This window comes from Haliotis cracherodii, unplaced genomic scaffold, assembly GCF_022045235.1.
Source record: "Haliotis cracherodii isolate W230 unplaced genomic scaffold, xgHalCrac1.p SCAF_3, whole genome shotgun sequence".
Taxonomy (NCBI): domain Eukaryota; kingdom Metazoa; phylum Mollusca; class Gastropoda; order Lepetellida; family Haliotidae; genus Haliotis; species Haliotis cracherodii.
Genome location: NW_027266286.1, coordinates 45,594,791 through 45,615,327, shown reverse-complemented (window position 1 = coordinate 45,615,327; position 20,537 = coordinate 45,594,791). Strand labels below are relative to the sequence as shown.

Sequence of the window (20,537 nt, the reverse complement as noted above, 5' to 3'; positions counted from 1 at the left end):
AGTCAGTATACTGTGCCTGAGTGGGGTATTCATGTTAAACTGCGGCATGGTATCTCAGTGAGCTAGCACTATAAATCGGCATCAGTCCGGACTAGTACAAGCAGCCACACACACACACACACACGTGCATGCACGTCGCTATATAAGTGCAATAATCTTGGACGCGACGTTAAACCCAATTTCACCTCACCTCACCTCACCTGTAGAGAAAAAAACATAATTACGCATTAATGAGCAGTAATTGTGTCGTTTACATTTGATTTTATATTTTAGAATAAATACTTTAAATCTTATTCTCCACGTGTTTGTTGTCTCGTCACAATGTAAATACCCATCAGGCTTGTGACTGAATGGTGTGGGAAGCTAATCGCAGAAATGAGACGTTTCTGTTTTAAGGCTTGTTAGAGTAGATGACATGTTTCCCATGACCTCCTGCGCCTATACAATTGCCCTCCCCTCACATTGTTTTCACACATTAAACATAGTTTCGGAACTTTTCAAATTCGTTTTCACTGAATTCCATTTTGCACACGCGTTTGTTATACACATGGGACGGTATAGTCGTTATCACCATCGTCTCAGGCACGCCTTCTCACAGTCTTAGAGCCGGAGGGGGCGTGGCCAAAAGATGTCATGTGGTACATTAGAATTATGTTCACTTTTGTTTATTTGTAAAACGACAACAGACGATTATAAAGTCCTCCCTACCTACCCACTCGGTATGGAAAAATCATAAGAAAAGAATGCTTGTTTTAACTAGCCTTGTAATTAAAATTACATTTTACCGTATTCGACGTAATAGGCGCCCAGGGCGCTCTCAAAATTAGAAATAGGGGGCTCTTATTAAAATATTATTTTGGTGAAAAAAAACAGAGTTGAAAGATAAATTTAGTGGTTTATGCAGACAGCCTGAAATGTTTATGTACGACAAATATATTTTTCAAGAGTTTAATTGCCCATAAATTAGGGTGCATATTACACACGAGTGCGTATTATACTCGAATAAATAGGTCTTGTGTACATTGATCAATCGAAAGGGGTGCTAATTGGGATTGTTCACTAGCCAATATATTAGCAAATATCGCCGTGGGCGCTTATTACGTCGAATACGGTAAATTTCTTCAATATCTATCCCGGTATTCACTCTAACGCATACACAGCTCCACGATCTGCAAACTGTAACCGTCTAGGCATTGTACATTTTTAATGTAAGTAGGATTAATTGCTAGATTGCTAGACAGATTTCACTTCATAATCAACAGTGGTCTTTACAGTGGAATCAGTGCTCGTAATTCGCCCCGGAATTCCCACACAAAAAAACAGAAGAAGCAATGCTCGGCGATGATGCAACTGTTCTTGAAATGAGGTTCCCATTCTATAATAACGTCTCTGTCCTGGAACACTTAAGGTTTCGGAGTTGCCTACGAATCCCGCCGCTGAGTGCGGCATAAACAACGGAGTACAAACAAACAATCTCACTTTGATTATAAGAGTATATAAATTTGAGTCGTGCTATTTTATCAGCTGAAATTTAGAAAAAAAGATCACCCATTGTCATCCATACCTTGACTTGACCTTCGATCCATTTAACAGAAACATTTTTTTTACATAAAAGCTGATTTATAATGAGTTCGATGTGAACAGATAAAAACGATCAAAGATAGCGCGTACACCTTTGGTATTCACCGGTTACATTATTGACTGGGGTAACAAAAGTTTTCGACACCGATTTTCACGCATGCGCAACATGCACGAATACTTCATCATGGCGTCCTTGGATGTAAACAAGCATAGCGACGGAGGATAATTATTAGCGTTGGAGCATAACGTAGCATAATTAGGCCATTTAAAGGAAAGAGGGCGACAGTTTATCAATCACGAGTTCTTTTTTTTTTTAGATTTATGAGTATTTACGGTTACATGATCGTGTAATGGGGAAGAGTTCGTCTCTAACAGAGTGTTACCTTCGCTACACCATCACTCATTGACAGCTGATCTGTCACCAAGTTGCGTTCAAGAGTTGCAAGATAGCAGAGGTCAGCACAAAATGAGTTCGCCTTTGTCAAGCCTGAGGAAATCTCATAAAGCGCCCTTCATGCCTGGCAGTGGGTGAGTGTTGAGCGCCCAATATTACAAGTATGTAGCTACAAGTATAACCTGGGTCACTGTGACCAAGGTACAATGAGTGGTCATTCATTAAGAAATTGTAAGGCCTATGATCACAATCAGAACGAATTCTTCTTGATTTTATTACAATTTTTGTCCGAGCATTGTTCATTATTATTTTGCTTTTTCATCTAATGTTTCAACATTTTTTGATTTATCTGTGTTGTATAGTTATTAATTAAACGCTAAGATTAATATCACACCGGACACGTAAAGCATCAATATTTGTGAAATAGGGCGATAAAGCTCAAAATAAGCAGAAAAAAAGTATCTGGCTTAATTGCATTTGTATGTTTCGAATTGAATATCAACACGATGCATAAGCTAAAAAAATTGGACATCAACATCGAAAAAGTACTCAAAAATAGAAGTTCCATAATGGCGTGCGACAACCTCATCAGTGACATCCGTCAGAGCCACTTTTCAGCAAACATGTAACATTTTGAATCTGCTTTGGTAATTAAACATTGCATTTACTTATGAAAGCATTTTATTCAAGCTGTTGTAAGGGGGGCATTCTTGCCAACAGAAATCATACTGATGGCATTAAAATATTCACTTCAGGCAGCATATTCAGTTCAGAGGTACCTGAAGTGTTAGATCTGTGGCTAAGGGTTGGTCATGTAGACAAGGCATCCAACCTCGGATCAAAAGGTCTGTGGGTTGAATCCCATCATGGGACTGAAATATTATGGATGCTACATCAATGCCCAATGAAGGGCTAAACATGTTTGAGCAAATTAAATCTCAGTACCCTACTATTAGGCCTGGGTGCCTTCTGTTGAAGTAGTGTGTAGCCGGGCGAGGAGTCATCCTTATATCGCGAAATGCATCAAATCATGTGAGCACCTTGATTAAAAACATGAAAAAGATTTGGAAAATATCTGCTGACAATGAGTTGGCAGTGCACATGCTTTGCAAATCCTGCAATCAACCAGGAACCGGATTTCGATTTCGATTTTGATTGGACTATGCATAGACTTGTAAGTCCAGGCAAAATGTAACTATAATACCAGCCTAGTTCGGCTAGGGTGGAAACTGGACTTTTAAAGTCAGTAAACTCACTTGCCTCGGGAAGATGATCTATAGTGAACCCACAGATAAATGGACCGCATTTCAATGTCTGTGATAAACATGATTGGAGCTTGTCTGTCTGCCCTCAGACGTTAGGCAATGATAATTTTTGACATCAGGACAAATCATTCATCCTGTTTCATTGTACACTCGTTGTACCATCTTTTGTTTTTTGTCAGCTGAGAGTATGACTGACTTCATCATATTCATTATCATGTTTATGGATTCACTTTTGGATTTTTATACATGTTATAATATATATTGCTTGGATCGATGCTCATGATGTCAATCACTGCATTGTCTGGTCCAGACTTATTTACAGACCGCCACCATATTGCTGGAATATTGCTGAGTGCAGCGTTAAACAACAAACAAACAGAGAAACATGTTATGATGACTGTGCAATAATCCAAGTTGTTTGATTTTTGTTTTTGATGATACATCTATGTTGACAGGCAGAGGCCAGTGCCCTTCAGAAATCCAGATTATTCAGGTATTTGTTTAAATCTGTTTACTGATATCTGTTTGTGTGCTGATGTATGTTCTCAACCTCACCTCATTCTTACTAAATATATTTTATTTAATTGTTTACGTTTTTACAAAAGAAGAAAGATACAATTGATTAGATTGTTCATAGGACTAATTCAAGGAAAGACTTTAATATTCAATATTGAAATCTACTGCTGCAATGCATACAAGCACTTGCCAAAAGCATGTTTAAGCTCCATTAGGCCATGTAAATCATATTAGAAAATAACAAAATATTACATTTTGCCTTGCTCAAACTTTAGCATGCTTATTATGTGGAGCACCAAACAGAAGTTCCAGCCTCATCCATTAAGCTGTTCTTGGCAAGAAGTCACAAATGGGTTTTTTATAATGTCGGTCATGGACAAATTGTGTGATTCCAGAAAGATTTGCCAAAAATGTAACTTACCGCAGAATAGCAGAACAATCGCTGAATTTGCCTCTTTTATCAATCAATGGACTAATTTTCAATATTTTGAAGCTTTTCTATCAAACTTTGCACTCAAAAGATACACAAACATTTAACAAATGATTCAAACAAAGAAAATATGAGTCCTAAAAGAAAACTTATTTTGAAACTAATAATTCTCACTTTTAAACATTCATGTGGTATTATGACTACATAATACCTGTTTACAACAAACCATAAATAAATATCAGTGACACCATGCATAATTATTTGCATAATTTTATGTCTTATCTAGTGATAACTGTTAGTATTACTTTTGTAATGACAGTTTGTGGAATTATTTTGTTTTGGGTTTGTTTCAAGATTTCGAAAAATGAGTTTGTATTAATTTGTGAAGGGGATTGGTTCTGTTTTTACAGCAGAATTTACAACAGAATTTTGTAATTTTAGCCTCAGATTTTGGATAATTTGATAACAGAATTCATCTGGGACCAAATGACCTAAGTAATGTGACAGTGTTATGAAACTGAAACACTCCATTATGTCCAGTGACTAAGAGACAGGTCAACATGTTCATCAGATCCACAATATTCAAGGCTGTTTGTGCCACACAGGTCTTGACTTATCACAAATAACTGAATGTTATGTTTGGGCAATGAGTAGGCATGTTCTTTGTCAACAGAGGATGAGAGTAAGCTGTTGGATGAAGTTACGACAGGAATGGCCTCCAGTAGAATGAAAGGGCGTGACCCCTTTGTTGGAGGCTTGCCTAAAATAGAAAGCCGCCACCCATCACAGGTGTCCTCAGGGACCTCTCCAGGTCGAGATCAGGGGCATCCCAGTGCATGTGAGTATTTTGCAACTGATCTGCATTTTGAGACAAGCAGAGTGATATTTATTAGAACAGGGTGCCAACAATGATTCTGTTGGAACAATAAGGTTCAGGGAGCAAAGAGAGTCCTGTCATCAAAGGCACCACAATTCTCTGTGCAGAGTTGCTTCCCTCGGTAGGAGTTACATCCCTTGTGCATAGTTGCATCAAGCTCCTTCTCAAGATTGCAGACTGACGGAAAATCACTCAATTTCCCCATTACATTCTTCATATACCAATTACATGATAGTTGGAATGAAATAGAAATTCAAACTGACAAACAAAGAAAATATTTAAGCTTGGTTATGAGTATTCAGCTTCACGTCAGTCATCACTTTTTTGTAAACATTTGTCAGTCAACTCGAAGCATGGTTGTGGTTACATGCCACAGTGGTGAGTTTTGACTGGTGGCAGCGATAGTATAGAGAGCTCGGTGAATGGGCTATCGCTGTGAGGAGCTTGTGGTTGCATCCCTTGTTCAGTGTTGCATCCCTTGTACAGAGTTACATCCCTTGTGCAGACTTGCAGCCCTTGTGCAGAGTTGTTTCCCTTAGCCTTCCTAGAATCCCTTGATCACAGGTTCGAATGCCAGGTTTGCCCTGATTATTTTTCTAAGTTTGTCAGCAGCATACCCATACTCATGGGTTTCACCAACATGGTAAAGTCTGAGACCTGCATTGCATGTTCACAGTGCAACGCCATCTTGAATCAGCTTTGAATGTTTTTCCCCAACCATTAGGTATTGTCAATGATAATGAATTTAATATGAACAAATATTGTTAACTTCTTTTCCACAGATAGCAAAGTTATTGATGGAAAGTTAATGTTTTAGTTTAAGATGTTTTTTAATATTTTTTCTACGTCATGCAGCTCCCTCAGACCGTGAGTTGCTGAGTCTGATGATGTCTCGAGTGACACACCTGGAAGCAAAGTTGCAGTATCAGACTAAAGAAAATGCAGAAAAGGTAGGAAACTCAGTTACAAATTTGTAGCTCACCTGGCCTGGTCTCATCATCAATACACTTTTCACATATTTTACTTGTGCTGCGTTGGATTCTGCTATAGTTTTGTTTGGAGGTTTGTTACTACAAGGGCGTTCAATTTATCTATTAACTTATTGTCTTTTCAGGACAGAAGAGTTAGAGTGTTAGAGGACAAACTGAAGATCCTCCAAAAAGCCCAAGGTATGTACACATGACTATTTGTTATAGTGGTGGTGATTCTGATGATACTGGTTGCTGCAGAAGTTCTGCAAATATGAAGCAATTTTCCAGTATTAGTCGCTATGAATACAAGAAAGAGGGTCTGTGTTCATAAATCAAGTACCATGACAAGTCGTAGTGCTGAAGTGGATACCATTGTGAAAATCAGAGTTACCTCCCTTGGTCCTTTACAATGTTGGTAACTTAAACCAAGAACATTAGCATTTAATGTTCTCATAAGTTGACTTGGGGTACAGAATTGAATCAGCTATCTGTGCAAAATTCCAATTTCTTGCTGGAATATTTAGTTTCATAAAGAAAACAGTTTATGAAAAAATAGTTCTCGCTTTTAGATGCATGCCTCTATATTCACATGATAAGTTCTCAGTCCCAATGGATATTTCTCAAAGGAAATTTGTTTCAAGAATAAACTACTGTATGAACATTATTTTTGCTTTGCTTAATTAGAAAAAATGCGTTTTCACAGTCTATGGAAATTTGGCCTTAGATGTGATCCTCACAACTATTTTACATGTTCAAAAGTTGTCATCAGAATTGTAAGAGGATGCAGTGTTAGTGTGGCTATGTTTTCCATTTTTTATTCAGGTTCAGGTAGAGCACATATATACTGTAAATCTGGAAAATTTTGCAAGCAGGAAAGTACTGCGAAAACTGCGAGCGACACACACTCACAATAGTTTCATGACGCAGTTATTATTGCAGACCAACAAAAAACAAAGGACGCAATGAGGAATATTTCTTGAATTCACTTCCACACGTTGTCAAGCCAACTGGTGCATGATTAAATAAATAATCCCACACATCTTGTTTCTCTTATTCCACATGGTCACCCAGTGTCAATATTCTAGTTAGTCTAAGTTCACAAACCTTCCACATCTCTGTCAAGTTGTTGACGTGACACCGAGTAATCCAGACATACGTCACTGATTCTATTCTGTTAGATTAACACGTTACGCCAACCTCCCTTGTCAACTACAACACATGTATTTATAGTTTATAAATCACTGAGTTTCATCATGTCGCGTCCTACTTCACATGCAAAAGTAGCATTGATCTTTGGTAATCTTAAAAGGCTGTCGCAATACGTTCCAGACACATTTAAGGTTATTGTTATCCACTAATTTCATGCCGTAATACTTTCCCCAATTTACAGTACAAATGAATCATCACATTACAAAAACTCCATAGATGACCAGAAGCATAATCATGATCACAGTTTGTTTGTTTGGTTGTTTGCTGTTTAACGCCACACTCAGCAATATTCCACCTATATGACAGCAGTCTGTAAATAATCGAGTCTGGACCAGACAGTCAAGGGATTAACATCATGAGCATCTATCCATGCAATTGGGATCGATGACATGTATCAACCAAGTCAGAAAGCCTGACCACCCGATCCCGTTAGTCTCCTTTTATGACAAGCATATTCACCTTTTACGGCAAGCATGGGTTGCTGCAGACCTATTCTACACCAGATCTTCACAGGTCCATCCAATAAGACACATATTTTTTATCCCAGTATACTCAACAATATCTCTTTGAATGTGTTTGGAGTACGGAATTGTCTTTTTGACTGAACACTTACAAAGGCCTTCCTATCAGAGTGAAATGAAGAAAATTGAATCTTATTCCAGTTGCATTTGTTATAAGGCTGCATTATTTGATTAGGAAGTCGTAAAAATGGGTACACAATGAAATATTTTAATATGTAAAGACATCCGCAGCGGAATCTTAATTAAAAGCATTTTTTCACGCAAACGAATGAAGTGCTTAAGATGCAAGTGCTTTCGCTTCCACGTATCCATTACAAATGGCTTTGTTGGCAAGGAATACAGCTTTGTGATCTATCTTTTTCGTTTTCACTTCGCATAGCCAAATTCCTCTCACTATATGAATGTTAATGAGACGAGGTTTTTTTTCATTTCACGCTGACAGATAGGAAGGCCTGAATCTGTGCAGCGAATTCTGAAAAGTAAAATATTTGTAGTAATACCAGAAAGTATATGGTGGAACATACACTGAAACCATGGTAACTCTGCACAGTGTTTTATCAGGTACGTATGTATTTCACTGCAACAAGTGATGTCGGTTATCTGATTTCAGGGGGAGGTAACTCTGGTGAGCGGGTTCAGGAGCTGGAGAAGAAATGTCTTCTACTACAACAGCAGATTCATGAGATGGAGGTATTTCAAGAATGACTTTTTGACATTCATATTCATTATGAACAATATCACATACAGTGGAACCAGTGTACGTGTCAAAGAGTATCTGTTCCTGTAGGGAAATTCTTCCTTTGTACTATTTCTCTCTAGGGGAAATATTCCCATGGAACAGTTGTTGTGAGGAAAATCTCTCCACAATACATTTACATTGGCTATATTTGTTCCGGATGGAACTCATTACATGTGGAACTGATCACTGTTGACATAAAACACTTGGATAGTCTGATAAATTTTGGCTACACCATCTTCCCGAGGCAAGGGAGTAAGTGTCTATAGAAGTCCAGTTTCCACCCTTGCCAAACTAGGCTGGAACAAGGAGTTATATTTTAGCTGGACTAATAAGTCTTTGCATATTCCAATCAAATCGTGCAACGAAATTGACATCTGGTTCGTAACCTGCCATGCAGGATTAGCAAAGTAAGTCCACCAAACCTAGCTTCAGCAGATATTTCATGGTTTAAATCTAGGTAGTCACATGATTTGATACATTCCTCAAAGTAAGACCTATTTTATTACAATTTAGTTTTTGATTATCGATCAAATTGTCTTGACTGGGCGCCGGCATTTTGTTGGGTATAATCTGATTGGTCAGTTGGATGGACATAGAAGGGAAATAACTTGTAATGGCCACTGGTGGCGGTACGATCGAGCCCAGATATTCCAGCCTAGTTCGGCAAGGGTAGAAACTGGACTTTCATGTTCAGTTAACTTCCTTGCCTAGGGAAGATGTGGCTACACTGACAAATTTGTTGTGATATTATGAAGTTGAATGTTGTCTGTAAACATCATATACTGAAAGTACGAGGCCGATGCTGCAGACGCTGGGCATACATGATCCTAATGACAATATCAATGTTCAGTTAAATGGCTCAGATCCTTGTGTAACTTTCAAATGATCGATTGATAAAACTAGAGCAAATTTGTGGTTCACCTGTGTCTGAACTGAACTTTATTATGCTCAGGCTGCAATCAGTGACATAAGAGGTACATATAGAGATTTATTACCCATAGGATCAGAAAAATCGTATGCGAACTACAAATAGGTCAAATATCACCTCACCCGAACACTAGTGTATTGTTTCCGTCATCCAGATGGCCTTTTTCTATAGGGAAGCTCAAAGGATTAAGAAATAATGGTTATTAAAGAAATTATTACACTCTCATGTGTGTCACACTGATTTTATGAAACTTGTGTATGAATTCAAGTATTTACCTCGCTCTCTCTTAGGAAATCATAAAATCAGTATGACACACATGCTTATATAATAATATCCATATATGCATACATTCATTAATTGAAAAAAAGGCCATCGTCAAATTTTACACTGTATTATATCTTGTCTCCAATCTATTATGATAAACAACATGATCCATTCACTGACATATTTAATGGAAGGCATAAATAGCTAGATGGTACCTTATGCAATATAGGGTATTACGACGACAAGTTTGTAAAATCTGAAGACACCTCTATAGGTGTGCCCAATCTAAGTGAAAGATGCATGGCTTCCTGAGGAAATCAGATGTCAGCTATCCAAAACGATTCTGCGTAATTTCTGTCCCACCTTGATTCGGATATTTACCAGTATATTTTAGCAAAGAAAACCACAACCAAACAATAAAATACCCTGGATTTTGTATACCCATTTGGGTTAACATGCCATGGCACTCAGAGACGACAGGGTGTATAAAATATCCACAATATACAAGCATGTCTTTATTATTTTGCATTTGGAACTCCCCAACTATATTCATTTTGAAGTCAGAAATCAGATATGGTTGTCTAAATTCTTCGCTTACTGGTACCAAGAATTTAGAGCCTTGACCCCTGAAGGTGTCCTTAGATTTTCACACAGACAGGTATAATGGGGCAAGAGATTTGATTTAGATTAGATTGATCTAGCCCTTACTCTGTCATGCTGTAATGCCTACAAGAATGGAGACCGCCTCCGTGGTCTAGTGGTAGAGCGTCCGCCCAGAGACCGGAAGGTCCTGGGTTTGATCCCCGGCCGCGTCATACCAAAAGACATTAAAAGATGGTACTTGTTGTTACCCTGTCTGGCTCTCGGCATTAAGGGGCTAAAACAAGGACTGGTCGGCTCGGAGTCAGTATACTGTGTCTGAGTGGGGTATTCATGTTAAACTGTGGCATGGTATCTCAGTGAGCTAGCACTATAAATCGGCATCAGTCCAGACTAGTACAAGCAGCCACACACACACACATGTATATATACGTCGCTATATAAGTGCAATAATCTTGGATGCGACGTTAAACCCCATTTCACCTCACCTACAAGAATGGAAAACTGAGTACAGGGGATATGTTTTCCCTTTACTTTGAGTGAAAAGTGAAAAAAAAAATGTTTTGGAAGTCCATTTTTGATTGAAAATATGCTTTTTAACATCTTTGTGTTTGTATGTATAAACATGAACCTTAATTCAACCCCATTTCTTCTTTTTGTCTCTCTCTTCTTTTCTTCATTTTCTTCAGTTCTGTTAAACAAGGAATTAATTCAATCTACATTAAATAATTTTAGTACCTGTGCAATAACAACACATTAGGACTGTGTCATTTAGTTCACTTTTAAAGGGCTTTACGTAGGTCGAAGATATTAGAGTCAGTCTGTTGATGTGCGTGCTAAAGGTTCAGAATAGCATTCATACCAGATAAGTTTCAGTCTGTCATAGAAGCTTCATTAATTAACAATGTTTTTGTTCTCTCAAGCCTTGAACGAAAAGACTGTTGATTAGACTGTTGTATGACAACACGGGTTAGAATTAATTGCCCTTACAACTTGACATGAAATATTCATGCTGTCCAGCAATCAGCTATTACGAGGTGTTACTATCAGCTAACTTCTATCATGATTGGAGGCATTAAGGGAAGACCTGGGATATTCTGGTATCTTTTTGAGTGTCACCTGGATGAATGCTTAATGAATTACAATGCCTCATGCAGAGTATCTTTGGAATGGCCTAAGAAGTCTTTCTTTTGAGTTGTGCCAAGTCAATGGCATTGATATTGCTTATACAGCATTAAAGAATTGTGGTTATACATTTTTTTAGCAGCATTAGAAATTGGCACTAGTCCTATAGTCATTGCAAAACTGCCCAATAGTGAAGGTATCATAAGGACTTGGAAATTTGTCATTTTAAGGGTTTTACTATTTGTTATCATTATAAGGACTAGTGTACTAAAAATGTTAGTTTCTGTCGCTGTGTAGGATAAAATATTCCCAGAATTCTGTGGCATTAGCTTAAATATATTTTTGTGGTTTCAGCTACATGTATTTGGGTTTTCAGTTGTACTATTTTGGGGGCAAGTTTGTTGGCAGTTATTTTCTTTGCTCGTCAGGCTAGAAGTGGGAGTGTCAGTTTGTGTCAAGGATTCTGCAAGGTTTCCCAGGCTTCAGAAAGCCTTTGAATGTGTGAGTCCGGTCTTTTACCATATATCAAAGATCTTTCACCATTTATCTCCATCTATAAAGTGACCCCACCTCTGAGGCGACCCCCCTGCACAAGCCTTCAAAACTTATGCTAATTAATAAACCCTGTCTATAAAGCGAATCGGAATGAAGTACATCACCATCGTATACAAAATCCTTACATTTGAAATAAAAATGTGTTTGTCTTCCGCAGAAAAAAATTACATCGCATCCCTTCAGTGATTTTAGGGAAACCAAGAGATCGTAAGAATTAAACTTGGTCAATACAAATTTGAAATTTGAGACAAAACATCACTAGAATAACTTAATTTAACTAGATTAATTTGTATTTCCTGTTCTGCTAGGCCCCCTAATTCTAGGTATGAAAAACTCGCCTTATACACAGCAACATACGGTAATTAAACCAGTCTCCAAAAGGCATTACCGATGTAAACAGAAATATTGTTAAAAATATTTTACAATTATTTCTTCCTCTAATACTGAATGATGATATCAGGTAGCAAAAATTAGTTCATTGATGAAGAATAACTGGTGTGTGCATTTTGATATTTGATATTGATTTTGAATAAAAATTGGCTCAACATACAAATACAGTTTGAGCAAGGTGAGCTTCAGAGCCCTTGGTTCTATTACATAAGAGTTTGACAGAGGTAAAACAAGTACAGCAGTGTGTGTTGTCACGTTCCTGGGAAGATTTGGGGAGTGTCTCTTGATGATATGTCTGTGGAATTAATGTTTTATTATGTCTGTAATGTTTTTTTCAGGCCTTCCTGTCTGACTATGGCATGGTATGGGTGGGGGAAAAGATTGACCCCGAGTCTGACGTGTATAACGAGGATGTTTACTCCAGTGGGGGCAGTGAGGACGATGTCTGGAGGCCAGGTAGGCAGGAAGCAGACAATTCACATGAGGCTCTAATGGTCTTGGCATCGAAACTCACTGCATATTGTTGTAACACCTTAGCTGTGCCAGGAGGGGTCACGGGTGGCCCAATCGTCTAAGGCGCCACAATTCGCTGTGCAGAGTTGCGTTCCTTGGGCACACCAGAAACCTATGATTGTGGGTTCGAATCCTGGTTCGCCACGATTATGTTTCTAGGTTTGTCAGCACTATACCCTTGCTCATGGGTTTCACCGAAGTTGTAAATGTCTGAGACCTGCATCACTTTGGGTTTTCCTCCCACATGAAGCTGACACGCCGTGATATAACTGGAATACTGTTAAAAGCCGCGTTAAACCCAACTCACTGTTCCAGGATCATCTGATCGCTGCTTTTCACCCTGATGATGCCCCTGTTTCTGTCAACATGTTACCCATACTCAATATATGTCTGTCCCACAACTGTTTGAATACAGGTAGACAGAGAGTACTGTGGAAAATTATCTGTAACAGTTTTGCAGTGTTGGAAAACCAGTGGTTTAGATTGGCTGTTTTGAGTAGTCAGTGTGCAGAAATGTTATTATCATTTGATGCTATAATGTTATCATTTGAGGCTGAAATGTTAACATTTGAAACCCAGAGCTACGATTGTTGGTTCAAATTCAAACCTATGACTGAGCATGAAATAATCAATAAGACTTGCAAGTCTGAAAACACAATATGTTTTGCTCCTTATTTGAAACATCTGTGATTTATTCCACATTGTTTGAATTTACCCATGAAAGCCATGGGTTTCTTGTCACAACTATTCAATTCAAGTACCATGGTCGCAAACCTGAAGAACCCCAGTACCCCCTTCATGAGAACACTGCTTCCATCTCGATTGCACTCTTGATTGATCCCACCTGTGAAGTTCCGGGGTAGAATAGATCTTCAGCAACCCATGCTTGCCGTAAAAGGCGACTATGCTTGTCGTAAAAGGCGACTAACGGGATCGGGTGGTCAGATTCGCTGACTTGGTTGATGCATGTCATCGATCCCAATTGCATGGACCGATGCTCATGATATCAATCACTGGATTGTCTGGTCCAGGCTCAATCATTTACAGCCCGCCGTCATATAGCTGGAATATTGCTGAGTGCGGCGTTAAACAACCAACCAACCAACCAACTCTTGATTGATACAGCCTGAAACCCAAAGCCCTGCCTCTGACATGATATGACCTCCATCAACCAGTCCTAGAATCCTCATCCTATTTCAGGGTCATCAGTGTCAAGAACTCCTGCATTCCACCTGGATTATGACCGTTTGATAGAAAACATCCAGGACTTGAATGTGCTGGCTGGTGAGGGGGTGGCCAAGATCCAACACACCACAGATGGAGCTCGACTGAGGGTAAGCTGGACCATTGTCATCTGTTAAAGGGGTGCTCTGCTCTGGCCTAATGGTCTAACCGTGCATGTTTGAAATAAATAATTCCAAAAAACACATTCTTTGTCTGAACATAACCAAGAATGTTTTGATGTTTATTAATTATACAGTTAAAGATTAGCCTTATTGTACGAGATAATGTCTCACCAATGGCACTGCTAATGCTCTGTGTTTTGGCACCTGACTTTTGTATTGTATAGTGAATCTATCTGCCACTCTCGGGTAATTGGGTGCATACAGTTCAATTATGGTTTTGCATCATAAGAAAGTTGCATCTTTTGTTGATGAATAAGTTATCCGCTAAACAATACCAAATCATTTTAGTTGCTTAATTTTCTGTGATGAGTATGCCTCGGTTTTAAATGAACACCCAACTGTCTCTGAAATAGAATGTTTGAATTTATAATTGTATTATTGGATATTTTTCCATTGTTATGTGGTTGTGTATGTTATTATGTTAGTATTTCCTATTTGCTGTATGTTTTCAGATTCAGGATCCAATTCCCCTAACCCTCTATGCAAATGGCATCATGTTGTTTAAGGGGCCTTTCCGACCCTTCTCTGATCCTGAAACACAGCTGTGTGTCAAAGATCTCACTGATGGCTACTTTCCCTCAGAACTTCAAAACCGTTATCCAGAGGGCGTGCCATTTAAGGTAACTCCTTATTGACAAAGATCAGGGCCCCAATCTACAATTCGACTTAGCGCTAAGATGATTGTAACTCCCATTCTTTAACATAGGCTAACAATAACCCAAGGGTTGAGATCCTTTGTGGATCGGTGCCTGGATATGAACCAGTATTATAGGCATAAAATGGTAATATATATTTAGATAATTAACAAGTAATTAAAGTAAGTAATAAGCATTAAGATACATTCTGATTCTATAAAAGATCAAGAGGGAGAGTTGGGGTCGGTAAGTCGGGAATATGTATATGTATAATACAGGCAGCTCTGGTTAGTTGAAGGCTACGGGAGCTTGCCTGGCCACGAGCATCCAGGGATGAGGGCAGTAGGTCGAGGGCTACAGAATCCAGGGATGAGGGCAGTAGGTCGAGGGATATACATTAACGAAAAATGATTACCAGATGAAAAATAGATAGAGGGGTAAAATAGAGTTGGGAGGTACGGGAACGTCAGGGACTTTGGACATATATGGTCTGGGGGGTGGAAATAGCCCGAATTCCAAAGGGTGAGGAGTTACATGATAGTAAGTCCGAATAAGGTTCTGGTTATTAGAGAAGAGTGGGGAAGAACAACCTAAGGTAAGGGGGGAAAGGTGTTTGACCAATGAAATAGGAAAAAATGGGTAAAACCTTGACGTAGGCTGGGGGGTAAAAAGACAGGGAGACCCAAGGTTCGAGAGACTGGAGGATCCCAATTGAGCACCACGATCTCGACCTTACTCTGAAAAACACCAGTTTACACCTCCAGTATTTCGGCCAGGGCTGAAGCTTTGCGGCTAAAGTCCTTAAACCATCGTGACCAGAAGTTGGTGATCAATCTTGTGGTGATTGAATAAACAGCCATCAACGAAAGAAAACTCTTTGTGCTCATTGGGAGAACTACGGTAATTCATCCAAGGCCCTCGGGTACTGACCTTGTACCTCTCGTAACATCCCAGTCTGTCAGCACCAAGAACGAGGGGATTACCGTGGTACAGGTGAGGAGGTAACGACTGTTACACTCCGGTTAATTAACACCAATTAACACCTGTAATTAAGGGCTAAATTGTACCTTGGATACTAGGATCCGTGTTGGGATTCTTGGGGGAAATATGTTCTCAGCATCCCTTACATAAAGTAAGAGCGCAATGGTAAGGATCTTGTTCGTCTGGTCAAGACTTGGTTCCTAACAGGCACTAGTTTCAAACTGGCGGCTTCCATTCCAGACTATGCTTTCAAAAGTATTTTGAATTAGTCATACAGCCGGTAACAGTAGTTTTGTGTTACTCTTTAGAGGTTGCATCATGAGAAAACATATTCGGTTCAACAATATGACAAAAATAAATATTTCATTTTTTATTTTTTTTATTTCGTGTTTGTATTTTTATCTATCGGGTAGTTGAATGATGATACTCCTTAATTTGTTCATCCGACATACTCGTTGATCCGACATTATCATATGCAACCAACCATGTTGGATTCACAGGACTTGACTGTACAATGAACTGTTTAAGGTGACAGATTTACGGAAGGTATCGTTCCATGACAAGCGTCGTGAGGATCTGTTTACTGGTGCTGGGCAGATGTTGGGTGGCGACACAAAGCCATCCCGTCTGGTCCCCAGCAACTTGGACAAGGCTGTACAGCATCACGACCTCTCCTCTAACGCCTCGTCCGAGTTTTCCGGCGAGGTCACTAGTCAACTACCAGGTTAGTTGTACATGGATTATGATAATGTAGTCCTATTACAATGTAATCTCTGTTGGAAGTCAAACTCTCCAAACAATGCTTATCTTGAGGTACGCCTCTGTTGGAAGTCAAACTCTCCAAACAATGCTTATCTCCAGGTACACCTCTGTTGCAATCGAATCACTCAAGACAATGCTTATCTAGTGGTACATCCCTGTTATAATCAAATCTCTTCAAACAAAGCTTATCTCGAGGTACACCTCAGTTGCAATCGAATCACTCAAGACAATGCTTATCTCGAGGTACACTTCTGTTGCAATTCAATCACTCAAAACAATGCTTATCTCTAGATACACCTCTGTTGCAATTCAATCTCTTCAAACAATGCTTATCTTGAGGTACACCGCTGTTGCAATTCAATCTCTCCAAACAATGCTTATCTCGAGGTACACCGCTGTTGCAATTCAATCTCTTCAAACAATGCTTATCTTGAGGTACACCGCTGTTGCAATTCAATCTCTCCAAACATTGCTTATCTCGAGGTACACCTATGTCAATCGAATCTCTCCAAGGAAAGCTTGAGGTACAGTTGACCTCTTTGTCCGAAAACACATCTTTTTATGATCAATTTTTTTTTATTTGGAGATAAACATACTGTGTTATCAGTGTACATCTATGTGAAACATAGGTTTCTTATCTGTTTCAATGTTAACATAATTATATGGGCTGCTAAAAAAATGTTTATTTTTATTTGTTGTATATTACAGGGCCTCAACTGACTGTTGAACAGTTTCTCAACAAACTGCCATCATCTGTGGTGAAACAAGGGAAGGTTATAGACATCCGGAGCTCACTGGGAGAACACATTCACCAGGTTTGTTGTTATCTTGATAGTGTGTGTAACCTACAATAGTCACGGGCGGTCGGGTAGCCTAGTGGCTAAAGCGTTCGCTCGTCACACCGAAGACCTGGGTTTCGATTCCCCACATGGGTACAATGTGTGAAGCCCATTTCTGGTGTCCCCCGCGGTGATATTGCTAAAAGCTGCATAAAACCTCACGCACTCACTCACTCACTCATACAATAGTGTTAAATGGTGAGGTCAGGATTGTGTCAATACAAAAATTGTATAAGAATGAATTCTTTTAGTGACATTTAGACTATCATCCATATTAGCTTGTCATCAGTGAGAATTAATTATACCCCTGACCTAAAAGGGTGAGGGAGTATAGTTATATCAAGGAATTCCTTCCATTCTTCTGCCTTCTGAAGACATATTTTTGTGTGATCTATAACTTGAAAACTACGGCATAGATTGTTTTCAAACTTGGTGAACACTTTCCATACCAGTATTAGAGGTGCAGTGCGAAGTTTGTTTTCAACATTTGGATTTTCTGCATAATATGGCTATTACTAATTTGTTTTACTTAGACTATGTTTTACATAAACATTAGTGAGACCTATAACTTGAAACCTACTGCATGGAAGCCGTATATTGTCACAGGTGATGTGGAATGTGTTAACAAACTTGTGAAGCATAGATGAGTGAGTGAGTATGGTTTTACGCCGTATTTCGCAATATTCTAGCAATATCACGGCGGGGGACACCAGAAATGGGCTTCACAAATTGTACCCATGTTGGGAATCGAACCCAGGTCTTCGGCGTGACGAGCGAATGCTTTAACCACTAGGCTACCCAACGGCCCCGAAGCATAGCTGATGCTACCTGTTTGGAGATGTCCGTATGGTCATTTAATGTTGAGTCATGTGTGTTCTGCTTCAGGGCAAGGATAGCAAGACCGGCAGTGGAGTTGTTGTCGTGGAAACTGCTGTGACGACAGAGATGAAGAAAAGGTAAGTGCAACTCATATATTAATATAGGGCAGTGTGTATCACGCTTGCAATGATGAGATGTGAATGAGTACATTTTAGACAAATATCTGTGTGCAGTCTGATTGTTTTAAAAATGGTGGTAAACCAGATTTTATACACTTAGACTTTTCACTGCATATAAATACATTGAGAGATTTGTGTCTATTCCCAGGCTGGAGGCAGACGAAGGTAGTCGCCCAGCTACACCCCGAGATATTACCACGCTGAGGATCAAGTCTGGGGACCAGACTTATATCATCAAGATGAGGTTCCAAAACACTGTTGGAGATCTCCGCCTCTACTTGAATAAACAAAGGTGAGTGAGAAATAAACTATTGCTGGTTTCCAGGGCACCTGGATGTAATACCTTATAAGCAGTGATGAGTGAGTGAGTTGGATGTAATGCCACTTTTAACAGTATTCCAGTTACATCAAGGCGTGTCAGCTTAATGTGGGAGGAAAGCCCGAAGTGATGCAGGTCTCAGACATTTACCACTTCGCTGAAACCCACGAGCAAGGGTATGGTGCTGACAAACCTACAAACATAATCGGGGCGAACCGGGATTCGAACCCACAATCATAGGTTTCTGGTGTGCCCAAGGGACGCAACTCTGCACAGCGAATCGCGACGCCTTAGACGACTGGGCCACCCGTGCCCCTAGCAGTGATGAGGATACCTCGGTGAGATATACCATTCTCAGTTCACAGGGTATAATTACCTTGTGGATCCTTTTACGATTAAGTTAACGAACAGATTATGATGACATCTGATGGACTGCATAAGGCTAGAGGATGGTGAGGGAGGGTGGCGCGGGTGAGGGAGGGTGTGGGGTGGGGGCGTGAGGAAATGTGGGGGGGATTCATGGGTGTCCCAGCTGCCAAAGGAACCACCATCTGATGTGCAAAATTATGCCCTTAGACATACCTGAATTCTATGATCATTGGTTCACATGTATTCTCTAACACCAGTATGACAGACATGGAAGTGGAGCCACACAGTGTCTGAATGTAATTTGATTCAGTTAACAGAAAGAAAAAAGACTGTGTGGCATGTTACCACTGAAATCAGATCCTCGATTCCTGGTCAGATTTTGAGAAACAGGTACTCGGGTCTATATTTTTCTACTTGACAGAGCCCTCATTGAAACTTGATGATATATCATGATGCTTCAGTGAATTGGTGAATCACCCTGTTTACATTGTTCAGTAAGCACCATGTGCCAGCATATTTTGGTGTAGTAAGCTCACCTCATTGTAATTCCATCTCTTCAAAGTCACCCTACTATTTTATTTCAGACATGGTTTACCTCACTACCAGATTATGTCTGCCTACCCACATCGGATCTACAATGACAGCTCTTTAACCTTGGACGAATGTGGCCTGACCCCTAATGCTGTCCTTCACCTCCGTCCTGTAAAGAAGTCATGACCTTGACCATTATTGAAATCTTGTCAGTTCTTCGTCCATAAATGGAATTGCATAATATCATTCATTGTTTTGTTCTATGGCAATAAGTTTGGATTTTGTTTTTGGTGAAGGTTTGGAATCAATCAATCAATGTGGTCTGTTGTCATTGATATTGGGGAGATTATGACTTGTGCTTAATGAGTAGCTGTCTGAGCATGTTAAAGTAAGTTATTTCGATTCAGACAATGTAGCAAAGGATCCAGTTGTAATTGTACATCATCATCAATGCATAGCATGGATGAATACACAGCACCACTCCTTCATCCCTGAGTACATACTGACGCATTGCAGGATAATGTGATATGTGTCTATTTTAAGTCAACTGTAGACATGGGGTTGTGTGTAACAGAAGTCAAATAAGACCAACTCCTTCATGAAGTTTGTGTGATCCCTACCATTGTCTGACATGGAGACTGTGTGTGGACAGATACCACAAGGCTATAGCCCATGTTTTGTGATCCCTGACATTGTCTGACATGGAGGCAGTGTGTGGACAGATACCACAAGGCTATAGCCCATGTTGTGTGATCCCTGACATTGTCTGACATAGAGGCAGTGTGTGGACAGATACCACAAGGCTATAGCCCATGTTGT

At 39.5% G+C, this 20,537-nt stretch overlaps 1 protein-coding gene across 1 annotated transcript; it reads left to right on the top strand.

Annotated features, from left to right (window-relative positions):
• Nucleotides 1–1,779: 1,779 nt before the first annotated feature.
• Nucleotides 1,780–20,270, top strand: LOC139474751 (UBX domain-containing protein 11-like). Its single transcript, XM_071257869.1, has 14 exons — nucleotides 1,780–2,109; nucleotides 3,696–3,733; nucleotides 4,860–5,024; nucleotides 5,919–6,013; nucleotides 6,178–6,232; nucleotides 8,375–8,454; nucleotides 12,704–12,821; nucleotides 14,079–14,212; nucleotides 14,737–14,904; nucleotides 16,429–16,624; nucleotides 17,371–17,477; nucleotides 18,387–18,457; nucleotides 18,648–18,791; nucleotides 19,772–20,270. Exons 1-14 carry the CDS (start codon nucleotides 2,048–2,050, stop codon nucleotides 19,902–19,904), a joined length of 1,566 nt encoding a protein of 521 aa, XP_071113970.1. The 5' UTR covers nucleotides 1,780–2,047; the 3' UTR covers nucleotides 19,905–20,270.
• The last annotated feature ends 267 nt before the right edge of the window (nucleotides 20,271–20,537 follow it).

What these genes read in the sequence shown, in the direction of transcription:
- LOC139474751 (XM_071257869.1), top strand. Translation starts at nt 2,048, where the DNA reads ATGAGTTCGCCTTTGTCAAGCCTGAGGAAATCTCATAAAGCGCCCTTC. An exon ending in GATCCTCCAAAAAGCCCAAG is followed by an intron (nt 6,233 to 8,374) that starts GTATGTACACAT and finishes ATCTGATTTCAG; the next exon opens with GGGGAGGTAACTCTGGTGAG. An exon ending in TGGGAGAACACATTCACCAG is followed by an intron (nt 17,478 to 18,386) that starts GTTTGTTGTTAT and finishes GTTCTGCTTCAG; the next exon opens with GGCAAGGATAGCAAGACCGG.